At 39.4% G+C, this 25,011-nt stretch overlaps 2 protein-coding genes across 6 annotated transcripts in view; one reads left to right on the top strand and one right to left on the bottom strand.

Annotated features, from left to right (window-relative positions):
- Positions 1-14,341, bottom strand: part of LOC122750214 (peroxisomal trans-2-enoyl-CoA reductase-like) — a 19,828-nt gene extending 5,487 nt beyond the window's left edge. Inside the window, exons 1-6 of one of the 2 annotated variants that reach the window (XM_043996883.1) lie at positions 13,831-14,341; positions 9,111-9,244; positions 6,367-6,532; positions 4,786-4,867; positions 2,568-2,664; positions 1,621-1,728 (exon numbers count right to left, since the gene is read on the bottom strand). In XM_043996883.1, coding sequence (XP_043852818.1) covers positions 1,621-1,728; positions 2,568-2,664; positions 4,786-4,867; positions 6,367-6,532; positions 9,111-9,244; positions 13,831-14,311 — 1,068 coding nt within the window. In that variant the 5' untranslated portion in view covers positions 14,312-14,341. The remainder of the gene's footprint in view (positions 1-1,620; positions 1,729-2,567; positions 2,665-4,785; positions 4,868-6,366; positions 6,533-9,110; positions 9,245-13,830) is intronic. The other variant, XM_043996884.1, reaches the window with a different exon arrangement.
- The window catches only part of TMEM169 (transmembrane protein 169), a 24,081-nt gene continuing 13,251 nt past the window's right edge, over positions 14,182-25,011 (top strand). The window contains exon 1 of one of the 4 annotated variants that reach the window (XM_043996888.1): positions 14,182-14,284. The gene's annotated coding sequence lies outside the window, so the exon portion shown is untranslated. Of the gene's footprint in view, positions 14,347-25,011 lie in introns of all 4 variants that reach the window. The other 3 variants (XM_043996889.1, XM_043996887.1, XM_043996886.1) reach the window with 3 other exon arrangements.

The raw sequence follows: 25,011 nt of genomic DNA, 5'->3' as shown, positions 1-25,011 counted from the left end.
GTGCCATTGTGTAGATATTTATCTATAAATACTTTTCTATCTATGTATATACATATCCATTTCTATCATAGAATCATAATGTTAGACAGATTATTAGATATCCTTTGATACAATGCCTACATAAAACGGAATCCTTTCTATGACATCAATGGACAACTGATCATTTGAACTATTTTAACCAATAATTTTCTGAACCAATTTTGTTTTCAGAAAATCTTCTTGGGAAGTTTTCTCTTCTCTTGAACAGAGATATGATATAGCTTCTAGCCAGTGGACCTATGCATATATGCGGGTCTTACTTTAAATATTCCTGAATACCAGATTTTAGAGCAAAATTCTGGCTACATGTGTGCTTTATGTATCCTCACTAAGTATAACTGTTGATTTTTCTCCTAATTGTGGAAATTACTGGAAAAATGGGTAAAAGTGGCAAAAGATAAAAGGGATTTTTTCAGCCTGTATTAAATGAATTAATAGTGAAATGTGAAATAGTAGAGATCAGGGAATATGTGAATAAGATCAGATGTATGTTTGCATTCAGTATACAAGAAGGAATTAAAATGAACTTCTGCCATATGTATGTAGGGGTGTGTGTGTGTGTGTGTGTGTGTGTGTGTGTATATATGTAGTACATGAGACAGCTAGGTGGAACAGTAGATAGAGCACTGGCCCTGGAGTCAAGGGGACCTGAGTTCAAATCCAGCCTCAGACACTTGACCCTTACTAGCTGTGTGATCCTGGGCAAGTCACTTAACCCCAATTGCCTCAAAAATAAAAATAAATAATGTACACATACATTATATGTGTATGTATATGATTAACCTATAATTTCTACATTAATACATACTCTCACCATGAGAACTGAATATACAAGGCTTATGTTTTCTCAATATATAGCTGGCATTATTTTTATTCATATTTCAGAATGCAGAATTTTGCTGTTTTTAAATTCACCTTAGGTACTGTCCTCCCTGGTATATATGAAGGGTCTTCCTTCTATTCACTTAAATATACATCCTCCAAATTGTTGAATCCATTATCTCAACTTAATTAACTCAGAGAAGCCAGCTGATAGTTGGTATACATAATGAAATGACTTGGACTCTGCCTTAGAGCATATTAATAAAATAGACATTTCTCCCCAGATGAATGAATTGTGAAATGCATACGGTATTGGTAGTTTTTCCCTAACTGTATCTGAAGGCACTAAAGACCAAGTGCTTTTATTTTTTTGTCTATTCACACACCCATATGAAGATGTTACAGCAATTGATTTCTATCAATTGAGCACTTTCCATCCCAGAAGAGCTTATCAATCAAAAACTTTAGTGGATCTATTAACTATTTAAAATTCTTTTAAAAATTGAATATTCTCACTGTCCCCCCTCCATTCTTCAAAATTCTGTAACATTCTATGGCTATGTGAAAAGAGAGAAGATATGGACAGAGTGAAAGAAGATGAGAGGAGAGGCAAGAGATTGTGAGATAGACATGAGGAGAGAAAGAGAGAGAGAGAGAGAGAGAGAGAGAGAAAGAGAGAGAGAGAGAGAGAGAGAGAGAGAGAGAGAGAGAGAGAGAGAGAGAGAGAGAGAGAGAGAGAGAGAGAGAGAGAGAGATTACCTCTTCAGGAACACCAAATCTCTTAGCTAGGCAATGTTGATAGAATTGTTCCAAGGTCTCTTCAACTTCTTCATAGTTGCCAAAGGCAGTTGGGGAATAAATTACTCCCTAGGTTTGGGGACAAAGGAAGATTTTTTTAAAATAAGCCAAAGAGGGCAGCTAGGTGGCGCAGTGGATAGAGCACTGGCCCTGGAGTCAAGAGTACCTGAGTTCAAATATGACCTCAGACACTTAACACTTACTAGCTGTGTGACCCTGGGCAAGTCACTTAACCCCAATTGCCTCACAAAAATAAATAAATAAATAAAAATAAGTCAAAGAAAGGGTGAATTTCAACTAATACTATCAGCAACTAGATTTCAAAAGCAGAAGAGGTGCTTCTCAGTAATGTCATAGAGGTTCAATTATTCTCCATAAGTGGATTACTGACTTGCATAGAAATACACAATACCTGGGATATGTGACCTAATTGTTGGTCAGAGTCTAAGCTACCAATAGTAAGAGTAAACAAGGAAAGATTTTATTTCTTTTAGAATATGTGCCCTAAATGAAAAGATACAATGTTCAGGGACACTTCTTCACATTGTGAGAGAGCTTTATGGTTGCATCTTTTATTATACACTGCATAGTTTCCCATTTGTTTCCATTATGTTTTGTAGACTTCTTATTCTTCTACCCTCCTTACTACTTTAACTTGAAGTTCACTTTCTCCAGCTTCTCTCAAGGAGTTTAAACCAAAGAAACAAACAAAACAAATTAATGCACTAGAAAAATTCTTTATGGATTTTGTTGCCCGTCAAAGAACACATTGACAACAAATAGAATCTTTCTCTAACTTGTCTATTGCCTAATATGCTAGTTTGTAGTTAATATTAACAATCTACCTATGTCTAAGTAGGAAAATGTAACAAGAATACAAATCATTATACACAAAATTGGTTACCTACAGGACTGATACAATTGATTCTTATTCCATGGGAGGCCCATTCCACTGCCAAAGTTTTGGTCATATTTTCAACACCAGCTCTTGCTGCTCCACTGTGCCTTTTATAGAAAAAAAAATTTTAAGGCTTCATTCAACTTCCACTAATTATTTATATTAACATGAAAAGTAATTGGTACATTAAGTCACAGAACAGTTAAAAGAAGACACTCCTGTTTAGGAATACTTGGAGCTGCACCACAAAAGTTTTTGTACAAATGGAAGCAATGCATCCAAAATTAGAAGGGAGACAGAAAGCTGGGAAACAATTTTTATAGCCAGTACTTTTTTTTTTTTTTGTGGGTCAATGAGGGTTAAGTGACTTGCCCAGGGTCACACAGCTAGTACGTGTCAAGTGTCTGAGGCCGGATTTGAACTCATGTCCTACTGAATCCGGAGCTGGTGCTTTATCCACTGCACCACCTAGATGCCCCCAATATAGCCAGTACTTTTGATAAAGGCCTCATTTCTAAAATATATTGGGAACTAAATCAAATTTGTAAGAATTCAAGTCATTCCCCAATTGAGAAATGGTCAAAGATATGAACAAGCAGTTTTCTGATGAAGAAATAAAAGTTATCTATTGCCATATGAAAAAATGCTCTAAATCACTATTGATTAGAGAAATGCAAATTAAAACAACTCTGAGGTACCACCTGACACCTATCAGATTGGCTAATATGACAAAAAGGGAAAATAATAAATGTTGGAGAAGCTGTGGAAAAATTGGAACACTAATGCATTGTTGGTGGAGCTGTGAACTGATCCAACCATTCTGGAGAGCAATTTCGAATTATGCACAAAGGGCTATAAAGCTGTGCATACCCTTTGACCCAGTAATACCACTATTGGATCTTTTTCCCAAAGAGATCATAAAAAAGGGAAAAGGACCCACATGTACACAAATATTTATAGCTGCACTTTTTATGGTGGCAAGGAATTGGAAAATGAGGGGCTGCCCATCAATTGGGGAATGGCTGAACAAGTTGTGGTATATGAATGTAATGGAATTCTATTGTGCTATAAGAAACGGTGAGCAGGCAGATTTCAGAGAAACCTGGAAGGACTTGCATAAACTGATGAGGAGTGAGATGAGCAGAACCAGGGGAACATTGTACACAGTATCATCAACATTATGTGTTGATCAACTGATAGACTTGATTCTTCTCAGCAATACAATGGTCCAAGATAGTTCCAAAGGACTCATGATGGAAAACGATCTCCAAATCCAGAAAGAAAGAAAAAAGAACTGTGGGATATGGATGCAGATTGAACCATACTATTTCTCTTGGTTTTTGTGCTGGATTTTTTTTTGAGGTTTTTCCTTTTTACTCTGATTCTTCTCTTATAACATGACTAATGCAGAAATATGTTTAATGATATTGTACATATATAACCTATATCAGATTATTTGCTGTCTTGGGGAGGGGGGGAGGGAGGGAAGGGAGGGAGAAAAAACTGAAACTAGAAATCTTATAAAAACAAATGTAACTGGGAAATAATAAAATACTTTTATAATTTTTTTTAAAAAGATAGGCACACTAACATACTGTTAATATAGCTCTGAAAAGCAATTTAGAAGTATGATAATTGTGGTGGTAGAAACATTAACTATTTACCAGATTAGTATCCATGGAATTTAAAATGAAATATTCTTGCTACAATAAGCTAGTAATTTTTCTGAAAAGTTTAATTAAAAAAAATTTTTATTGGGGGGCAGCTAGATGGCACAGTGGATAAAGCACCGGCCCTGGATTCAGGAGGACCTGAGTTCAAATCCGGCCTCAGACACTTGACACTAGCTGTGTGACCTTGGGCAAGTCACTTAACCCCCATTGCCCCACAAAATTAAAAAAAAAATTTAAAAAAAATTTTTTTATTACTTTTTTACTGGTAAAGATTAGAAAAGATCAGATGCCTCCATATTGAGAATTAGCTAAATAAATTGTGATACATGAATGTGATGGAATATTAGGGTATTGACAAAAGTGAATATGAATTATATGTGGGGCTTGTATGGGAAGGTTTATATGAAATAATACAAGGAGAAATAAGCATAAAAAAGTATCTTCTTAAAGCCCAAAAGGAAAAAGAAGATAGTCTGAAATCGCAAGAGGCATTAAAACTCATTTAAAAGAATTTGAGTAGGTTGCAAGACAAAAGAAGGATGTAAAAATTCTTACGCAGCTCTAGGAAATCCATTTTTTAATGTGGTAATGATGTTCACAATAGACCCTCCATGATCCTTCATCCAGGACTTGTAAACTGTACAAAAGACAAGACAATAAAATTAAATCATTTTCAGACAACATGAGGTAAGAAGGGGTGACTGCAGTCTGAGTAGCTCAGTTCAAATCTCTGTTCTGCCACTTGCTACCCATGTTTACCTTGGGCTGTTTTCCATGTTCTTTATCAAACTGTTGCTGGGCATCAAGACTGCTGTTCAGTTAACCCTCCAATTTACCTTCTCTGCCTTAAATAATGCCATGTAACTTTAGTATTTCAAATCTTTCTTTAGATTAAGGCCTCAGTTTGTACATCTGCATAGCTTTACTCTGATATCTGAGAAGTCACAGTTCAGAATATCACCCCAACATGTAAAGTATTTAATTACTAAAGATATCTAACAGTTACCAGTGCCACAAGGGTATGGAACTGAGTGTCTTCCAAACTAGAGGTGTGCACCCTGGAGAGGTTAGGGTATTAGGACACAACTGAAACAACTGAGAATTAACTATATAACTATTATTAAATTTATTAGAATAATCCAATAGACCAACTAATAATATAACTATTAATATAATGTTAGATTATTAGGCTATTATACTATGGTTGTTGTTTCTTTCTTTCTTTTTGTTTTTTGTGAGGTAATTGGGGTTAAGTGACTTGCCCAGGGTCACACAGCTAGTAAGTGTTAAGTGTCTGAGGCCAGATTTGAACTCAGGTCCTCCTGACTCTAGGGTTGGTGCTCTATCCACTGCACCACCTAGCTGCCCCCCTATGATTGTTGTTTAATGTCAGTTGTATGTGACTCTCTGTGACCCCATTTGAATTTTCTTGGCAAAGATACTGGAATATGGTTTTGCCTTTTCCTTCTCCAATTCATTTTACAGATGAGGAAACTGAAGTAAGCAGAGGTTAAATGACTTGGCCAGGGTCACAGCTAATCAGTGTCTGAGGCCAGATTTGAACTCAGGAAGATGAGTATTCCTGATTCCAAGTCCAGTGCTCTATCCACTATGCCATCTAGCTGGCCGCTGGACTATTATTAGACATTAATAAATGTCTTTGAAGGCTTCTAGAAGTTCTTTTTATCAAATTATGATTTTCAAAATGAAAACAAGATAGGAAAATATAAGTACATTAGGCACTACTAGAATTCCACCCATAAGTCACATTCCATGGCATGGGGTAACCATAGGATTTCAAAGACTATGCTCATCGAACACAAATGTTACTCAGAGTATAGCACTACTCCAAGTAGGGTTTGGGGAAGGCCTGCAAGTTAGCTGCACCAGCTTCAGCCTCTTTGGAGATATTTGCCACCAGGAAGGCTGCAAGATGGTGAATATTTTAGCTGCTTATGAAAGCTACCTATAGAGAGGCTTCAATGAACATCAATGCAGGGAACATTCACATTGGCAAAAATCACATCTCCTTTAAGAACTGGGCACCTTAGTGCAATAATACTTCTTTTTTGGGGGGCGGGGTATGATCTGCAAATGAAGAAAGGCCTTGCTTCTCTAAGTATTTGCCATCCATACCTGCTTTGCAAAGGTAGAAGGTGCCAGTCAGGTTGGTTTCAACCACAGCATTCCATCCCTTTGAAGTGATGTCTTCAGCAGAGGATAAGAATTGGCCTCCTCCATTATTCACCAGGAAATTGATCTTACCATGGAGATCTAAGGTAGATTTAACCAAATTGTTAACCTAAAAGAAGCACAAGGACATAAATTGGTTAAAGAGCCCAAACTGTTACTGATGACCTAATAAAGAAGATTACCATGGCTGGAATCCCTCTATAATGGGCCCTGACTCAGATGACACACATCAGAAAGAACTAAGAACAAGCAGTTAACAAATCTGTAAAGAAAGATGTATTTATGAAGATCAGTTGTTCTGCCTCTTGCTAATGGCTGACCAGTTCTAAATATCCAGAGATCATAACTCCAGGGCCTGATTCCCTCATTTTACCTACCACCCATCAAGGAATCAACTGATGTTTTTGATGGTAATGGTAGGGACCAGTGGGGAAAATGTTGAGCTTCAGTTTCATGATCTTTACACTGTAAGCAATAATACATAATACTTGCCCTAGAGACAATGTGGAGAGGAGTATTAGATCTAGAGTAAGGAGCTGTTGTTGTTGTTGTTTGGTCATTCAGTCATGTCAACTCTTCATGACCCCATGAATATTGTAGTCCATGGGATTTTCTTGGCAAGATAGTGGAGTGGTTTGCCATTTCCTTCTCCAGTGGATTAAGGCAAACAGAAGTTAAGTGAGTAAGGAAACATACTTCAAATGTAGCTCTATCTTTTATCTAAGTGGCCTTAGGAGACTTATTTCACTTGTCTCAACATCAGTTTCCCCATTTGTAAAAAAAAATAATAATAATACTTGCATTCCCTATGTCATTCCAGGGCTTTTGTGAGGGCTATACTTTGCAAACCTTAGAAGGAAGGGAGTAAACATTTATATAGCACCTACTATTTGTCAGGAACAGTACCTAGTATGTGTTAGGAACTGTACCAAGTGCTTTTACAAGGATTATCTCTCAACAGTCCCCATTTTACAGTTGAGGAAACTTCTAATTCCAAGTTCAGTGCTCTATCCACTGCACTAGCTACTTCTAGAATGTAACAGAAATATACATTATTCGTTTGATAATTATGTATTACTAGGTGCCTTCTTTCTTTCCCTTTAGGAGAATACATATGTATGCATGTATGCATGTACACACATATGTATTTATGCATACAAATATATGATGATATACACATATGTGTGTGTATATATATATATATATATAGAGAGAGAGAGAGAGAGAGAGAGAGAGAGAGAGAGAGAGAGAGAGATGTGTTATGTGTTATGTTCCCTTCTTATGGTCTTTTACCACTTATAGCTCAAGTGAATGACTACCTTGGACAATCTCTTTTCCCATGTACCCTCTTTAGTTCAGTCCTCTTTCCCCTCTGTTTTGCCACTCGATCAATAATCACAGGAAAATCTTCTGCTTCTTTAGTACACACACATACGGGAAAACTGATTCTGTTTAACAAACTTAAGATTGGTGCTAGTGATACATCAAGGAAAAGAAAAGCCATGAATTTTGAACTGAAATTATGGGGAAAAATAGAGGACAGATGCCTTTTAGAGCCCTTGAAAAGTATACTATGGGTATTTTATAGTGAGTTGAAAAGACTAACAAAATTAATTAATTTACAGGAACAAAAATCATTTTTGTAGAAATAGAAAAATGGGAATAAAGGCAAAGTAATAAGATGAGGCCTCAAATTATATCAGAAAGTAAGTAATTGCCAAAAGTATTTGGCATTTTGTAATGGAAATTAGTACATAAGAACATGCTAGCTAAGGAAAAATCAGAGAAAATCAGAGTTAAATTTTATCTGAGAAAAACTCTTAATGATGTGGAAAACTGCTTTCAACACACAGTAATCAACTATTTTATAGGCTTCTTTTCTGTTTTCATTTAGATTAACATTATAACTAAAGCTCTTTAAAAAAAAACCTGAACTATTGTTAAAAAGAACAAAGGAAATCACTAACAGCTGAATGAAGTATGGATGAGGAGATTGGAGGCAAAAAGACCAATTAGAAATTCTAATCTAGGGGCAGCTAGGTGGCACAGTGGATAAAGCACCGGTCCTGGAGTCAGGAGTACCTGAGTTCAAATCCGACCTCAGAAACTTAACACTTACTAGCTGTGTGACCCTGGGCAAGTCACTTAACCCCAATTGCCTCACTAAAAAAAAAAAGAAATTCTAATCTATGTAAACAGATCTATATTATGGTGGTGAAATTATAAGGGAGAGGAAACACAAAAGAGAGATGTTGTAAGTGTAAAAAAAAGATTTGACAATAGATTAGATAGGTAAGGTGAGTGTGAGAAAGGATAACTTTGCAGATTTGTATTATTGTTGAATTTTTAAATTCTATCCCTCATATCTAGCATAGTACATTGTACATATTATGCACTTACTGTTTGTTGGATTTACTTGTTTTGAATATATTATAATTAAAATGCAAGAAAGTGTACATTTTAGAAAAAAAATTTTTAACAAGGATTCAAAGAAAAAAGTATTTATGGTTAATATATCCAGGAAAAATTGATGAATAGAAAAAAAAACTCTTTCCCAAGCATTTTTACTAGTTGATACTACATTAGGATGAGAAAAATATATCCCAAAAGTACTTAGGACCTTACTGTACTGTCTACATAATTCCCATAATGTTTAGAGAAACACAAATTAGAGGCATAAGCTTTACCTCTTCTTCTTTTCGAATATTGCACTGCATGGGAGTAACAATGGCTGAGTTGGAGAGCAGGCGGTCAGCATTCAACTCTTCTGCTGTAGATTTTAATCTATCGAATTTACGAGAGGCAATAACTACATTACACTCTGGCAAGAAGACCAAACAAATAAACAAAACAATATTATTAGGAAATAAATGTTTATTTACTGATTGTTGATTAATTTAAAATAAGAAAATAGCCCTTAATCTCACACTATAGTTTTCAGTCCAAGAAGGCTCTTTTTTCCTTTTATTCAGTACATGTTTATTAAGCAGTTGTTATTTGCAAGGCAAAAGAGGCAGTGTGGTACAGTGGATAGAGGGCCAACTTCTGGAATCAGGAAGACTAGAATTGAGGTCCCTTCTCTGACACCTGCTGGCTATGTGACAATAGGCATCAGTTAAACTCTCACTGCCAGAGGCAACTCTCTGAAGCTCTAAATTACAAAGGAATCATAAATCTTCATGGATTGAGGGAATTTCCACACTATAATTTCTCAAACTGAATAAATCACAGGTCAGAGCCCCCTCACCCGCACCCCCAAAAATACAAGGCATTGGGCAGCTAAACAAGAGAAAAATATCAAACTCTGATTTCAAGGAGCTCATGTGCTAAAAAGAAGGAAGATCTTTACACATATAATTATGGAATTTGTCTGTGACAGGTGAAAAGAAAAAAATCCAGACAGTGGGTTGTAAGAAATTTGAGGGTGGGAGTCCTTTCAGCTGGATTGGCCAAATGAAGGCTTCATGCAGGAGGAGGCACCTTGACTGGGCCTTGAAGAGAGGGATTTCAGCAGATGGAGCTATGGAGAAAATGCCTGCCCTGTCTGGGGGATGATCTGCATGAATGAGAAAAGACAGAAGAGGCCAGGACAAAATCTAAGAACAAGTGACTAGCTTGGCTGGCACATAGAGTACCTACTAGAGAGGAACACAGATAAATTGGACTGGAAAGGTAACTTGCGGGTAGAATACAGAAGACCTTGAATGCAGGGTTAAAATTATTATTTTTTATCAAAAATGAAATAAGAAGCCATTAAAGTTTTTGGGGGGTGGGGCAATAAGGAATAAATGACTTACCCAAGGTCACACAGCTAGTGTCAAGTGTCTGAGGCTGGATTTGAACTCAGGTCCTCCTGAATCCAGGGCTGGTGCTTTATCCACTGTGCCACCTAGCTGCCCTCCTAACTGCCCCCACTATTAAAGATTTTTGAGGAAAGAAGTGACATGGTCAGATCTAGGGACAAGAAAGATCATTTTGGTCACTGTTTAAAAGGGTGGGCAGCCATGTGTGTGGTGGATAGAGAGCCAGGCCTTGAGTCAGGAAGACCTGAGTTCAAATTCAGCATCACACCCTTGCTAGCTATGTGACGCTAGGCAATTCACTTAACCCCGTGCATCTCCATTTTTTCCATCTGTAAAATTGGCAAATCACTCCAGTATCTTTGTCAAGAATGCCCCCAAAGGGGGCACAAAGAGTAGGAAATGACTGGAAAAAACCCCAACTTAAAAGAATGTGGTGACCAATGTAAAGAATGGAAGCAGAGAGCAGTTAAGAGTCTAGGAAGAAATTTTAAGACCCTGAATAAGGGTGGCAGGATTGTTACTAGAGTAGAGAGGATAGGCATGAGAGGTATTTCACAGGGGGAATAGGTGGGACTTGGCAATGAAATAGCCATTAGGGCTAAAGGAGAGGGAAGAAATAATTAATGCCTGAGGTTTCAAACTTGAGTAACTAGGTGGATGGTGGTGCCCCCAACAGAACTAGGGGCACTGGAAGGGGGCAGGTTTGGAGAAGTTGAGGAGGATGGGTTCAGATTTGGATGTGTTGAGTTAGAGGTACTAATGGGACCTATATGCAAAAATGCCCAGTAGGTAGGTAGAAATGTAGGCCAGGGATTGAGAAGAGAGTAGCATAGCTAGTTTGGACTCATCCACAAAGAGGTGACAATTGAATATAGGGAAGGGGGACAGCTATATCGCGCAGTGGATAAAGCACCAGCCCTGGATTCAGGAGAACCTAAGTTCAATTCTGGCCTCAGACACTTGACACTTACTAGCTGTGTGACCCTGGGCAAGTCACTTAACCCCCATTGCCCTGCAAAAAAAAAATTTTTTTAAATTGAATACAGGGAAGGGCTGTGGATCAAATCACAAGGGAAGGAACATAGAGATAAAGAAGAAGCCCAGGGTAGAACCTTATGGGATGCCCATACTGTGGGAACTTGGAGAAATGAAAGAGTATAAGATTAAGCAGAGTATAAGAGTAGTTAGAAAACTTATTGATTTTTGCATATACCACAGTTCTCACAGTGCAACATCATGAATTGAATGACTGAACAGAAATAGAACATGATCATTTACATTTATATAAATATCTCATTTGAAGCTTGTCATCTTGAGGTAGCTATTATAGGTATTGTTATAACCATTTTATAAGTGAGGAAACTGAGGTCCAGTTAGGGGAAGTGACTTATCCATGGTCACATGGCCAGTAGGTTTTTAAATTTCCTTTTCTAAGAGTTCACAACACATTTTTCCTATTTGAACTAAACCTTCTCATCTTTCATGATCAAGATCTAAGGTCAGGTGACCAAGTTTTACTGAATGCTCTGTTTCTTCATTTACAAAAAGAAGGGATGATACTAGCTGGTCTTTAAGGTGCCTTGCAGTTCCAACTCTATGAGCCTTGGATCCTTCAGCTAATTAATTAGTAAGAAAATATCCAAATATGTTGTTATTGTAGTTGTTGTTGTAGTATCAGACTCTTGCTACTTCAATTTGGGATTTCCTTAGCAAATATACTGGGTATGTGTGTAGGGGGAAGTTTGCTCTTTCCTTCTCCACCTCATTTTACAGATGAGGAAAATGAGGCAAAAAGGGTTAAGTGACTTGCCCAGGGTCACAAAGCTAGTAAGGATCTGAGGTAGGATTTGAACTCAGGTATTCATGACTCTAGGTTCAGCATTCTATCTACTGTGCCATCTAGTTGCCCTGATTTCCCTAGAACTGGGGATGAAAAATGGAAATAAGAGAATGGATATGTCAGGCCTATTGAGGGGAGGTAGAATATCAAGAAAGGGTGACACCCTCATGCCCTCCACTCTGCTACACTTAGAATACTGTTCTCTCAGTCCTATACTCCTTTCCTATGTCCTGACCCTCTCCCTCTCGGCACCTTCTGTCTCTTCAAATGGGATAAGCAAATAAATATATAGTACTTAAAGTTTGCAAAGTATGTTTTTTACTTTCTGGTCCTTGATCTTCACAACAACTTTGACAGCCAGAAGCTAAAAGGATTTTCTGCATGTGGGAGAGGAGAAACCTGAAGGTGAAGTGAAGGGATTTGCCCACAGTTAACAGCACAGCAACTAAAGAAAAGCAAAGCCAAATTCAAAAATTCAAAGCCAAATCACAGCTGGCTCCAAGTCAAGCCTTACTCTCTGGGCCAAGATAAGAACCAGGATCATTTTGCCACATTCGGGTGCATGAATAATATAAGAACCTCCCCCACCCCAACCATCTGGTGACCTAATAATAAGTCCCCAACTGTTATTATAGAAGAAACATAATATAATGAATTGTGCAAGAACACAGAAAACTCTGAGAATCTGATCCACTGTGGTAGGTAATACTTACTGTCCTTAAATAAGAGACAGCTGAAGTCTGGTCTAAAAGGTTCCTTCAACCCTACCGTTTTGTCTAAAGGCGACACTTTTCACAGTGGCTAAAGTATTTTTTGATCACCTCCCTTTATCTCCTGCCTTTCCATAGGGAATGTCTTCTCATTCCAATAACGAACTAGCCAGCTACTTGGCAAATATTCCCCCAGAAACCTTCTCTTTAGTGATTTTTTCCTTTCTCGATTGCTCTTTCTTCTGTGAAAGTTGTTACTAATTGATGCTAAAATGTGGGCGGAGTGCCGCCGATTGGCTCTGGACTACAGCCTTGAAATATTATAAAAAGTCACTCTTATCGTCTAGCAAGTTAATGCTGCCATCAGCAGTTTTTTTCTTAGCGGGCTTATACAGTTTCCTGCTTTCCGTTTCACTTTCTAACTTCGACCCACAATCACTGGACCCCCTCCCCGTATGTCTCTCCCAGAGGTCCCATTGCTCTCAGTAGAGAAAACTCCCAGACACCCGCCGACTACTGCCCTGATCCGCGGTGTCACCTCCAGACCTGGGACCTCTTCCCATAGGCCCTCCAACTTGTCCCTCTCCTTATTTCTCCATTCCAGAGTTCCTGCCCCTCTTACGAAAACCTTATCCCACTCTTCCCATTGTCTCCCATTCCTAGTGACAGTAACTCCTCTCCTCCGGTCTCTGCACCAATAGCTTCCACCCCCGCTCCCCCTCCCCAGCGTCCCCTTGTTTCCTTCATTCCTAGGCCCTACTCTATGTTCCCTCGATCCTCGCCTCCTGGTGTCCCACCAGCTCCTACCCTTCCGCCCTCACCCTACGCCCATCCCTCTCCCCCAGAGTTGCCCTGCCTTTACCCGTCTCTCCTCTAGAGTCTTCTGCTCTGCCCCTTTCGCCCTCCGCGCCCCCGCTTTACCCCTACGGTCCCTCAAACTGCCCCGGCATAGCCCAGGGTCCTCTGCCCCAACTCTGCCCCTCCCGCTCACTGTCCCCAGTATGCCCCCCCTGCCCCTGCACCTCGGCTCGGGGGGGGGGGCACACAGACACACCTAGGTGGAGCAGCTCGGCGGCTATAGCCTTGCCAATGCCTGTGCCGCCGCCAGTGACGATAGCCACTTGGTTCCGTAACAACCCTGCAGCCAGGCAGCTCCTGAACCTCGCTGCTGTCTCCATGACCTGCTTTGTCTCTGACCCACGGAGCGATCGATCTCGGACCAGCAGACAGGCAGAGAAACTGACACACACCAGCCGGGCAAGCTTCTCTCCTTCCCAAGGGAGCTTATTTGCACAGGTTCTGGGTCCACAACAGTTTACAGGTGGGCGGAAAACCCTAGGATGGGACCAATTCCCCGCTCCCGGAGGGCCACCCACTTTTGCACCATGTGATCGCCAGTGGGGAGGAGGAATCCTAGCCCTGCAAACCCGGGCAGGATGCTCACCGCACCCTAGCGCAACGCTTAGCCCAGACACCACCAGAGGGATCTCTAAACACTGGGAAGAAAGGTGAGGCGGTTTCCTCAATCCCTGCATCCTCTCCCCTGCCCTGGGTACAGGTGCAGCCTCAGGTGAGAATCTGGCTCCATTGTTTTGTTTTGTTATATCTTGTTTGTTTGTTTTAAGGTCGGTGACAAAAGGGGGGGGGGGGAAGCCCAGAGCTAGGATAGGACTCCTTGTGGGGAATGGGATGCATTTTCCTCAAAAAAAAAAAAATCCATTTGCATTGTTACTCTGGGATAAAGGCAAACCATGCATCCCTGACCGCTCCAGCTAGGACTCGAATTGACTGGCTTTTTTGTTCCCTTCTCTTACCCTCAAGCGTTGTCCTTGCTGGTCTTGTGGGCAGCAGACTAGCAGGGCAGGGGACAAAAACAAAAACAAAAAACGGGCTTTGCCAAGGAGGGCGGTGGCAAGGGCGGCTTGTTCATTCGAGAGTCTTCCCCCAGTATGCGTATGTGCTACACTGAGGAGGTTAGGTGTCTTGGCGTTTACATCTGCTTACACGTTGGACCATAATGGAAGAGTACCGGTAAAAAACGATGGGAGCATCTCTCCGTTCTCTTAGGCCAGCGCCTTCTCGTCTGCACTCACAGGGAAGAAAGGAGGTGGGGGATGTTGGATTCAGCAGCAGCTGAGATGAGCCAGTGTCACCTCTGGTTACATGATAACGGGCTCTTCTTTAAAAGGAATCATGCTGGGGAGTGTTCATCTCTGCAAGTGTGTGAGATGGAGACAGGAGGAGCTTCCTTACCTGTGCCTGTGTAATACAAAAGGGCTGGACCCGCTGCAGCTCGATTGTTCCTGGGTGTTTTGTGTCGAATTGAGTGTTGGATTGTACTGATTCTTCTCCTTATATTGTTCATCTGGCTTCATGCATGCAACACAGTAGTGGTTTGCAAATGGATCTGATCTGGTGGCTGTCTCCCTTTACTTAAAAATTTGGCTGGGAAGTGGGGTGTGTATAAGGATGTCCTCCAGTATCTTGAGAGAACAGTAAGGATGCTTCTTTTAAAGGTCAATTGTTCTATGTACATTTTTTTTTTTGGTGAGACAATTGGAGTTAAGTGACTTGACCAGGGTCACACAGCTAGTAACTGTTAAGTGTCTGAGGCTACATTTGAACTCAGGTACCCCTGACCCCAGGGCTGGTGCTCTATTCACTGCCCCACCTAGCTGCCCCAAGGTCAATTGTTATAAGATAAGTCTTTGTAAGGGGAATGAGGTTGGAAATCAAAGGGAAATATAAATAATATAAAAACAACAAAAGAGGATATCAATATAAATCTTTTTAAAGACTCAGTTGTTTTTTTAGAAGGTAACTCTTTCCCCAGGTATGATATTAATACCTTTACAAAAAATAAATATAAGTCATAAAAGCATACCACCCAGATTTTTACTGGGGCTTTATAGAAAGTATGTCACCATTAGGTCTCACCCAGCCTCTAGGACTTCAGTTCCTAGAAGATAGCAGTATCCCCTTTATCTTTTTTTTTTTTGTGGGGCAATGGGGGTTAAGCGACTTGCCCAGGGTCACACAGCTAGTAAGTGTCAAGTGTCTGAGGCCAGCTTTGAACTCAGGTACTCCTGAATCCAGGGCCAGTGCTTTAACCACTGCGCCATCTAGCTGCCCCCTCTCTTTATCTTGATCCATTGTCTATCTCATTCTTTCTAATTTGTTTTTAGTAGATTTTTCTCCTCTTACGTTGTAGATCATAGATTGCAATTCATGCCCTTTGAAAAAGGAAATGGGCTTCTCTTTTTAAAAAATGTAAAAAGATTTTTACACTGAAAAGGTGGGATGTCGGTTATGTTGTTGCTGACATCTGCAGCTCCCTTCAAAACTTGTTAAAAGTATTTTACATTCATTATCTCATTTGATGCTTACCCTGTGAGGGTAGAGTCATTATTACTACTTTACAAATGAAGAAACTAAGGCTCAGGTTGATTTGCCCCCTGGTGTCACAGCTAGGAATTATGGGAGGAGGTATTTGAATTCGGGCCTCCCTGACATCAAGTTCACCCATCTTTTCACCACATCATGCTGTTCCAGTGATTGCCTGATGGAGGGTTCTCTCTTCTCCCTCTCTGACTTAGTAGGTGATCTTTCGAAGTGGATGAAAGATTCATCACCTTATAGTGAACTTAGTGATAAACCTTAGACAGCAGACCTCAGTCTGTCACTAAAGCCCTATTCAACGTCCTAACAACTTGTGAAGACTTGGCAAGAAAGACAGAGAGAACTCAAGCCCAGGAGTCAGGAAGCCTCAGATCAAGTCCTGCCTTTCTGAAGCACTCTGGACAAATCACTTACCTTCACTGTGCCCCAGTGCAATTCTCAAAGACTGTGTGTACACCCATTTGCTGAACTGCTTCATTGAGAAGAAAGTTTTTCTGCTGGGAGCTTTGCCCTAGCTGAGTATCCCACAACAAATTTCTAACAGAAACCTTATTCCATGGCCTTTGCCCCCTCAAAACTCCTTTTGTTACTCAGTCTTTTCAGTCATGTCTGATTCTTTGTTACCCCCATTTGGGGTTTTCTTGGCAAAGATATGGGAAGGGTTGGCCATTTTCTTCTCCAGGTCATTTTACAGATGAGAAAACTGAGGCAAGCAGTGTTAAGTGACTTGCCACAGCTAGTAAATGTCTGAGGCCAGATATAAACTCAGGAAGATGTCTTACTGACTCCAGGCCTGTCACTCTATTCATTTTACCACCTAGCTTCCCTAGTCTTCATGAACATTACACATTTTAATGATTATTTAAAAGTTTTCTTTGTTATTTTTTAATATTTTATTTTTCCTGATTACAAGTAAAACAATTTTAAATATTCATTTTTCAAATTTTTGAATTCACAATTCTCTACCTCCATTCCCTCCCTCTTCACTGAGAAGGCAAATAATTTTATATAGGTTATATGTGTGTAGTCATGCAAAACAATTTCATGTAAGTCAGCTTGTGAAAGAAAATATTGACAAAAATCCAAGAAAATTAAAGAAAGTAAAGTTAAACTATGCTTCAATCTGCATTCCCAAATTCTATCAATTCTTTTTCTCATTGAAAAGAATGATCAGGGGCAGCTAGGTGGCAGCAGATAAAGCACCAGCCCTGGATTCAGGAGGACCTGAGTTCAAATGCGGCCTCAGCCACTTGACACTAGCTGTGTGACTCTGGGCAAGTCATTTAACTCTTATTGCCACCCCCCCAAAAAAAGAAGAAGATGAAGATAAGAATGATCCCCACATAAACAGAGTAAGAAAACTAGTTTTCCACAACCCAGAGCAAGGGGAAGTTGAAAAGAGAACTGTCCCCCAAAGAAACAGTAAGCTTACAGGGACCAGAGTGAAGCACAGTTCAGTAAACTGTTCTCCACAGACACAGAGTAAGAGACATCAAAAAACTGTCCCTTAGCAGAACACACACACAGAGACATGCACACAGAGACAGAGACAGACACAGACACAGACACAGACACAGAGAGAGAGAGAGAGATTGAGAAATTGAGAGATTGATTTTCTACCATGGAAGTAAGGCAAACACTCATTTAGTTATTACCTCTTGGGGGGGGGGGGTGGAGCCAAAATGGCAGAGGAACACATTAAACACACAGAGCTCCTGATACAATTACCCCAAAAACAGCAATAAAAGAACCCCTGGAGTAGAAAAACCCACAAAAATACAGGCTGAGATTATTTTCCAGCCATAGACAGATTAAAGGGGGGCATGCTGAGCTAACAGTAAAGTCCAACCTCTGATCATGCTGAAACAGACCTCAGCCATGCCACACCAGAGGAACTTAACCCCTGAGCCTCCAAATCAGCTGCAGTACCAGGGTCTTCTAGAACTGAGCTTGTGGTCAAGTGAGAGGGCTAAATGGCTGTCTGGGGTGTGGGTGGAGGGAAAGTGCAGGGGTGTCAGTGGGACCTAAGGAAGAATTCAGCTGTCCCTCCCCAGCAGGGAACCAGGAAGAAATCCTGAGCAGCAGGAGGCCCAGGTCGGGGAGGGACACAGCCTCGTCAAAGCTAAGAACCACACCACAGAAAGATTTGCTGGTTGGTTGTTTAGTAAATAGGCTTGAGGTTATCTTCAGACCAGAGAACAGGCCAGGCAAGAGAAAAACCTTCCCTCCCTCAAACCAAAACACCTGGGACCCTCTGATGCTGAGGACATTAGTGTATCCTAGAAGCAGGGCCCCCCCAGTGGGGAGTTAAAAGTCAAGTAAAAGAGGACAATATGAGCAAGCAAATAAAGTTTAGAACTATAGAAAGTTTCTTCAGCAACAAGGAGGATCAAGGTGTACCCTCAGAAGAAGATAACCTCAGGGCCCCTACATCCAAAGCTTCCAAGAAAAATAAGAACTGGTCTCAGGCCATGGAAGCTCTCGACAGGGACTTTGAAGAGAAAGTAGGAGAGACAGAAGGAAGATTTAGAGAGAGGGAGGAAAGAATGGAAAGAAAAATGAGAGTGATATAGGAAAGTCATGAGAAAAAACTCAACAGCTTGAAAAGTCAAATGGAAAAGATTAAAAAGCTGTCTGAAGAAAATAATTGACTAAGAATTAGGATTGAACAAATGGAAGCTAGTGATCTTATGAGAAATCAAGACACAGTAAAGCAAATCAATAGTTATTACCTCTTCCCAGCAAAACAACTTGGGGAAGGCAGATATTTAAGCAGTAAAATCACAGTCCTTGGACAGTTAAGATTCATGGCTTCATTGCTATATCAGTCAGGTCTGGTATCTGATTAATTTCCTGCTTCTTGGTTTGCAATAGGATCTTCTTCTTTCCATTTGCACAACACAAATCAGTCTGACAGTTCAGGCCTTGAAAGCAAACAATTTGATAAGAGAATGTGAATTGGAGGTCTTTGAAGATAAGGATCTATCTTGGAAGGTCCATGAAACCCCAAATGGCTCAGGAATGTTGGAGAGGTGAGAGAGGGAGGCTCTAGCAGATAAAAATGTCTGTGGAAGGACCATAAATCTCCAAATGGCTCAGAGGGAGCAGTCTCTGTAGATAAGCTGGTATGTGCTTTCATAGTCCTCAGGATTTTTACTAATTGCACATCCTGCCAGGTTCATCTTCAGTCACCACAAAGGAACAAAGTATTGTTGATATGTTAGGCCAGGTTTTAACTAGCTAGTTTTGTATACTCTGGAAATGAATAGACTTTTTCAACCTAAATCCTTTGGAATTGTCTTGGATTATTGTATTGCTGAGTATAGCCATTATTCCCAGTTGATCATTTTACAGCATTGCTATTACTTTATATAATATTCTCCTGGCTCTGCTCACTTCATGTAAATCTTTCTGAGAGCATACTGTTTGCCATTTCTTATAGCATAATAGTATTCCATCACAATCATATACCACAACTTTTTCAACCATTCCCCAATTGATGGGTATCCCATTAATTTCCAATTCTTTGCCACCACTAAAAGAGCTGCTGTAAATATTTTTGTACATGTAATTCCTTTTCCTTTTTTATCATTTTGGAAACAGACCTAGTAGTGTTATTGCTTGTTCAAAAGCTATGCATGGTTTTATAGCCCTTTGGGAATAGTTCCAAATTCTTCTCCAGAATGGTTGGATCAGTATATAACTTCACCAACAGTGCATTAGTGTCTTACTTTTCTTACAAAACCTCCAATCTTTATCATTTTCTTTTTCTGTCATATTAACCAATCTGATAGGTGTGAGGTGGTAGCTCAGAGTTGTTCTAATTTGCATTTCCCTAATCAATCGTAATTTGGAACATTTTTTTCATATGACTATAGAGAGTTTTCATTACTTCATCTGAAAACTACTCATATCCTTACCATTTATCAACTGAGGAATGGCTTTTATTTCTATAAATTTGACTCAGCTGTCTATATATTTGAGAAATGAGATCTTAACCAGAGAAACTTCCCTTAATTTTTCACAGTTATGATTACTTTGTATTTATTCCCACATCCTATTTCCCCCCTATTCTCTCTTTTCTTTCACCTTGTCCATTCTCAAAAGTGTTTTGCCACTGACTTTTACCTCCTGTAATCTACCTTCCCTTCTTTCAGTCCTGCCCCCTTCACTTATCCCTTTCCCCTTCTATTTTCCTATATGGCATGATAGATTTTCACACCCAACTGAGTTTTTATGCTATTCCCCCTTTGAGCCAATTTCAATTAAAGTATGGTTCAAGTGCTCCCCCTGCCTGCCACTTCCCTTATCTTTTCCTCCACTATAAAATCTCTTTTGCACCTCTTTTATGTCAGATAATTTGCCCCATTCTACCTTTCCTTTCCCCTTCTCCCAGTGCATTCCTCTTTCTCACCCCTTAATTTTATTTATTTAGATAATCATCCCATCATATTCAACTCACAACTGAGCCTTCCATCTAGTTTTACTTCTTCTAATTGTCCCAATAATGAGAAAGATTTTAGGAGTTACAAGTATCATTTCCCATGTAGAAATGGAAACAATTAATCTTATTGAATCCCTTGTGATTTTGCTTTCCTATTTACCTTTTTAATGCTCTTGAATCTTGTATTTGAAAGTCACATATTCTATTCAGCTCAGATCTTTTCATCAGGTGTATTTGAAAGGCCTCTATTTTATTGAATATCCATTTTTCCCCTGAAAGATTATGCTGTTTTACTGGATAGATGATTCTTGGTTGTAATCTTAGCTCCTTGCCCTCTGGAATATCATATTCCAAGCTCTCTGATCTTTTCAAGTAGAAACTGCTAAATATTGTGTTATACTGACTATGAGTTCATGATATTTGAATTGTTTCTTTTTGGCAGCATGCAACATTTTATCCTTGACCTGGGAGCTTTGGAATTTGGCTAGAATATTCATGGGAATTTTCATTTTGGGATCTCTTTCAGGAGGTAATCATTGGATTAATTCAATTTCTGTTTTACCCTCTGGTTCTAGAATGTCAGTTTTCCTTGATAATTTCTTGAAATATGATTTCTAGGTTCTTTTTTTATCATAGCTTTCCAGTAATCCAATAATTTTTAAATTATTTCTCCTGGATATATTTTCCATGTCAGTTGTTTTTTCCAATAAGATATTTCACATTTTCTTCTATTTTTTCATTCTTTTTATTTTGTTTTATTGTTCCTTGATGCTTTATAAAGTCATTAGCTTCCATTTGCCCAATTCTATTTTTTAAGAAATTGCATGAACTGATGATGAGTGAGATGAGTAGAACCAGAAGAACATTATACACGGTATCATCAATGTTATGTGTTGATCAACTGTGATAGACTAGATTCTTCTCACCAATTCAATGGAACAAGAAAGTGCCAAAGGACTCATGATGGAAAAGGCTCTTCAAATCCAGGAAAAAAAAAAAAAGGAACTGTAGAATATGGATGCTGACCGGACCATACTATTTCTTTTGTTTTTGGTGCTGTTGGTTTTCTGATTTGAGGTTTTTCCTTTGTCCTCTGATCCTTCTCATATAGCATGACTAATGCCGAAACATGTTTAATGTTATTATGTATATATAACCTATATCAGATTGACTGCTGTCTAGGGGAAGGGGGGAGGAAGGGGGGGAGGGAGAAAATTTTGAAATTGGAAATCTTATATAAACAAATGTTGAAAATTATTTCTACACATAACTGGAAAATAATAAAATAATTTTATTTTTTTAAAAAGTGGTAAAAAAAATGCTTAATGCTCAAAAAAAAAAAAAAAGAAAGAAATTACTTTCTGTAATGAACCTTTCCATCTCCTTTTCCATTTGGCCAATTCTGTTTTATAAGGAGTTCACTTCCTTGGATTTTTGTGCCTCTTTTATCATTTGGCCTATTCTATCTTTTTTTTTTTTGTGGGGCAATGGGGGCTAAGTGACTTGCCCAGAGTCACACAGCTAGTAAGTGTCAAGTGTCTGGGGCCAGATTTGAACTCAGGGACTCCTGAATTCAGGGACAGTACTTTATCCACTGCGCCACCTAGCTGCTCCCTGTCTTTTTTTTTTTATGTGTTCTTTTCTTCAGCATTTTTTGTATCTTTTTACTAAGCTGTTGACTTTTTTTATCTCATTTCTCATTATAATTTCATCTCGTTTCCCATTCCAATTTTTCCTCTACCTCACTTGATTTTTTAAATTCTTTTTGAGCTTTTCCATGGCCTGAGGCTAAATCATATTTCTCTTTGATACTTTGGATGTATGAGTTTTGACTTTGTTGGCTTCTTCTGAGTTTATCTTTTGATCTTCCCCCTCATAATAGTAACTTTATATAGTCAGGATCTTTTTCTGCTGTTTGCTCATTTTTCCAGCCTATTGCTTGAATTTTAACTCTTTGCTAAAGTGGGGCTCTGCAGAACCAAGAGAACGTTGTGCACAAAGACAGGAATATTGTTTGATGAAGAGCTGTGAATGATTTAACTATTCTCAATCCAAGACAATTCCAAAGGACTAATGATGAAGCATACTATCAACCTCCAAAGAAAGAACTGATATTGACTAAACACAGACTGAAACATGTTATTTTTCACTTTCTTTCATTTTTTTCTTTTATTCAAGTTTTCTTGTAGGTAGGTTTGGCCTCTTGTTTTGTCATTACCTCCCTCAATCTGTCTGAGTTGCTTCTACTGATACTAGAAGGTTGGGGGATAGATGCTTCTAATCATAATCCACTTCTCATTCATTGTCATTGCTCCTTAGTGTAATGACTTCACTGTGGGATTTAAATACTTAACAAAAAAAGCCACTTGATTTTGCTATTTCTAGGCTCTCCCACATCTGCAGTCCTATCCACCCTTATTTCCACTTCCAGTCTTCCTTCAAGACAGCTTAAGTCCCACTTTCTACAAGAAGCCTTTCCCAGTCCTCCTTAACTTATTTCCTTCTGTCATCACCAATTTTATATGTATACACACAAACACATATGTGCATGTGTGTGTATATAGACATATGGATGTGTATATGTATACACATGCACATACTCATGCATATGATGTACACTGTTATATATATATTCACACACAAATGTATTATTTGTACATAATTGCATGTTGTCTCTTCATTAATCTATAAACACCTTGAGAACAGAGACAGCTTTATGCCTTTGTATCCTTAATGCTTGGCACAATGTATGACACACAAAAGGTACTTATGAAATGCTTTCTGATTTGACAAGGTTTCCAGGCTGCCGACCTTATTCAGGGGAAAGGGCAAAGTACCTGCTACATTTTCATTGTCTCCCTTTCAGGCATCCAGTTACCAGGAATTCCTTTGAAACAGGAAAATCTGTACTTCATTTGCCAAGACAGTGTTGCTGCTTGTTCTCCCATCTGTCTCACAACTCCATGCATTTTCTCCACAATAGAACAGATGCCTGCCTTGTCAAGTGATTGTGGAGAATCCCACATTTAGAATCACAGAATCTGAATAATGACAGCAATGCAGAGAAGACATCCAGTACATTTCCCTGTATTCAAGCAAAATCACCATTCAAACCAGAGAAGATTATTGCTCCTGTTCTTAGACACCCCCACCCCCTGCCCCCTTAATGGAAGACCATGCTACAACTTCCCTTAGTTATCCATTTTAAAGACCAAGTACTCTCACTGTCAGGAAGATTTTCCTTTATACGCAATCAAAGGCTCTCCTGGTTTTCCCTCCTGAGACATAAAGAAGAAAAATGGCTGGTTACCCTGTTTGGGATAAGAGTCCTTCTGGTCCTGAAGGTTAGATGGGCTCCTCTTCTCAAGTAAGAGCCACCACAATTATTAACCTTTGATTTTTTAGAGAGGCTTCAATTTTCACTGAAGAACAAATTCTTAGGAACTTTTGAGGACTTGAAGTACTAATGCAAGGAATAGAACTTTCATGTGCAAATTATGAGCCTGAGAAAAAAATTGTACTGTATCCTATAGTTTTCCTCAGATCCCTCTCACAACATCTGGCCAGGGTGTTTCTGTTCTAGCACAATTCTTACATGGCATCACTTGAATCAATCCTTCCCTGGGGATTTTTTTATCAAATGAAATAATTGAGCTAGATGCTCTTTAAGATGCCTTCCACTGTGTGACTCTGGGCAAGTCACTTAACCCTCATTGCCCTGCAAAAAAAGAAAAAAAATCCCCACCCCACCCCCCTCAAAACTAAGGTGCCTTCCAGCCCCAGATCTATGATCCTGCGGGTCTTTCCCATCTTTAAAATGGGGAAATTGTCCCCAGAAAGCTGAGCAAAGGGTTGAGAATGGGGCCTTACAGAACACTGGCTTAGTGTAACAAGAAAGGGTCACTGAGGAAGCCAAGAGAGTATCTAAAGAAGGAGGAATACATTCATTCAGAAGCAGAGAGAGAGACACACACACTGAGGACAAAGGTGGACGCAGACATATAACATGATTGCCAGCCAAGGAATGGTGCAGCTTCAAGGAGTGTGTCCTCTTTCACCAAAAAAGAATGTGAGCCAATGGATTCAAGAAAGGACTTCCAGTAACCAGGAGCTATGAGTTACCTTTTTGCCATCCATATTTATGCTATATGTGTACCTTGCTACTATAGTACTCTGTGTTTGAACCTGCTTTTCCCATTGACCTGTGTGTAATTTTGAGACAATGTATCCCAGACTTGGGGGGGGGTATTTTATATGAACTGTTTTTACTATGCCACCTTAGTAAATATTCCACACTAAAATTAATTGATATGTACTAATTAAAATGGAAAGCGTACTAGTGGGGACTCATGAGTAGTAGTACTAGGATATCCTAAGTCGAACTTTAAAAAA

Source organism: Dromiciops gliroides, chromosome 3 (genome assembly GCF_019393635.1).
Source record: "Dromiciops gliroides isolate mDroGli1 chromosome 3, mDroGli1.pri, whole genome shotgun sequence".
NCBI classification, from domain to species: Eukaryota; Metazoa; Chordata; class Mammalia; order Microbiotheria; family Microbiotheriidae; genus Dromiciops; species Dromiciops gliroides.
The sequence above is the reverse complement of the archived record's forward strand: the minus strand, read 5'-3'. Positions and strand labels throughout refer to the sequence as shown.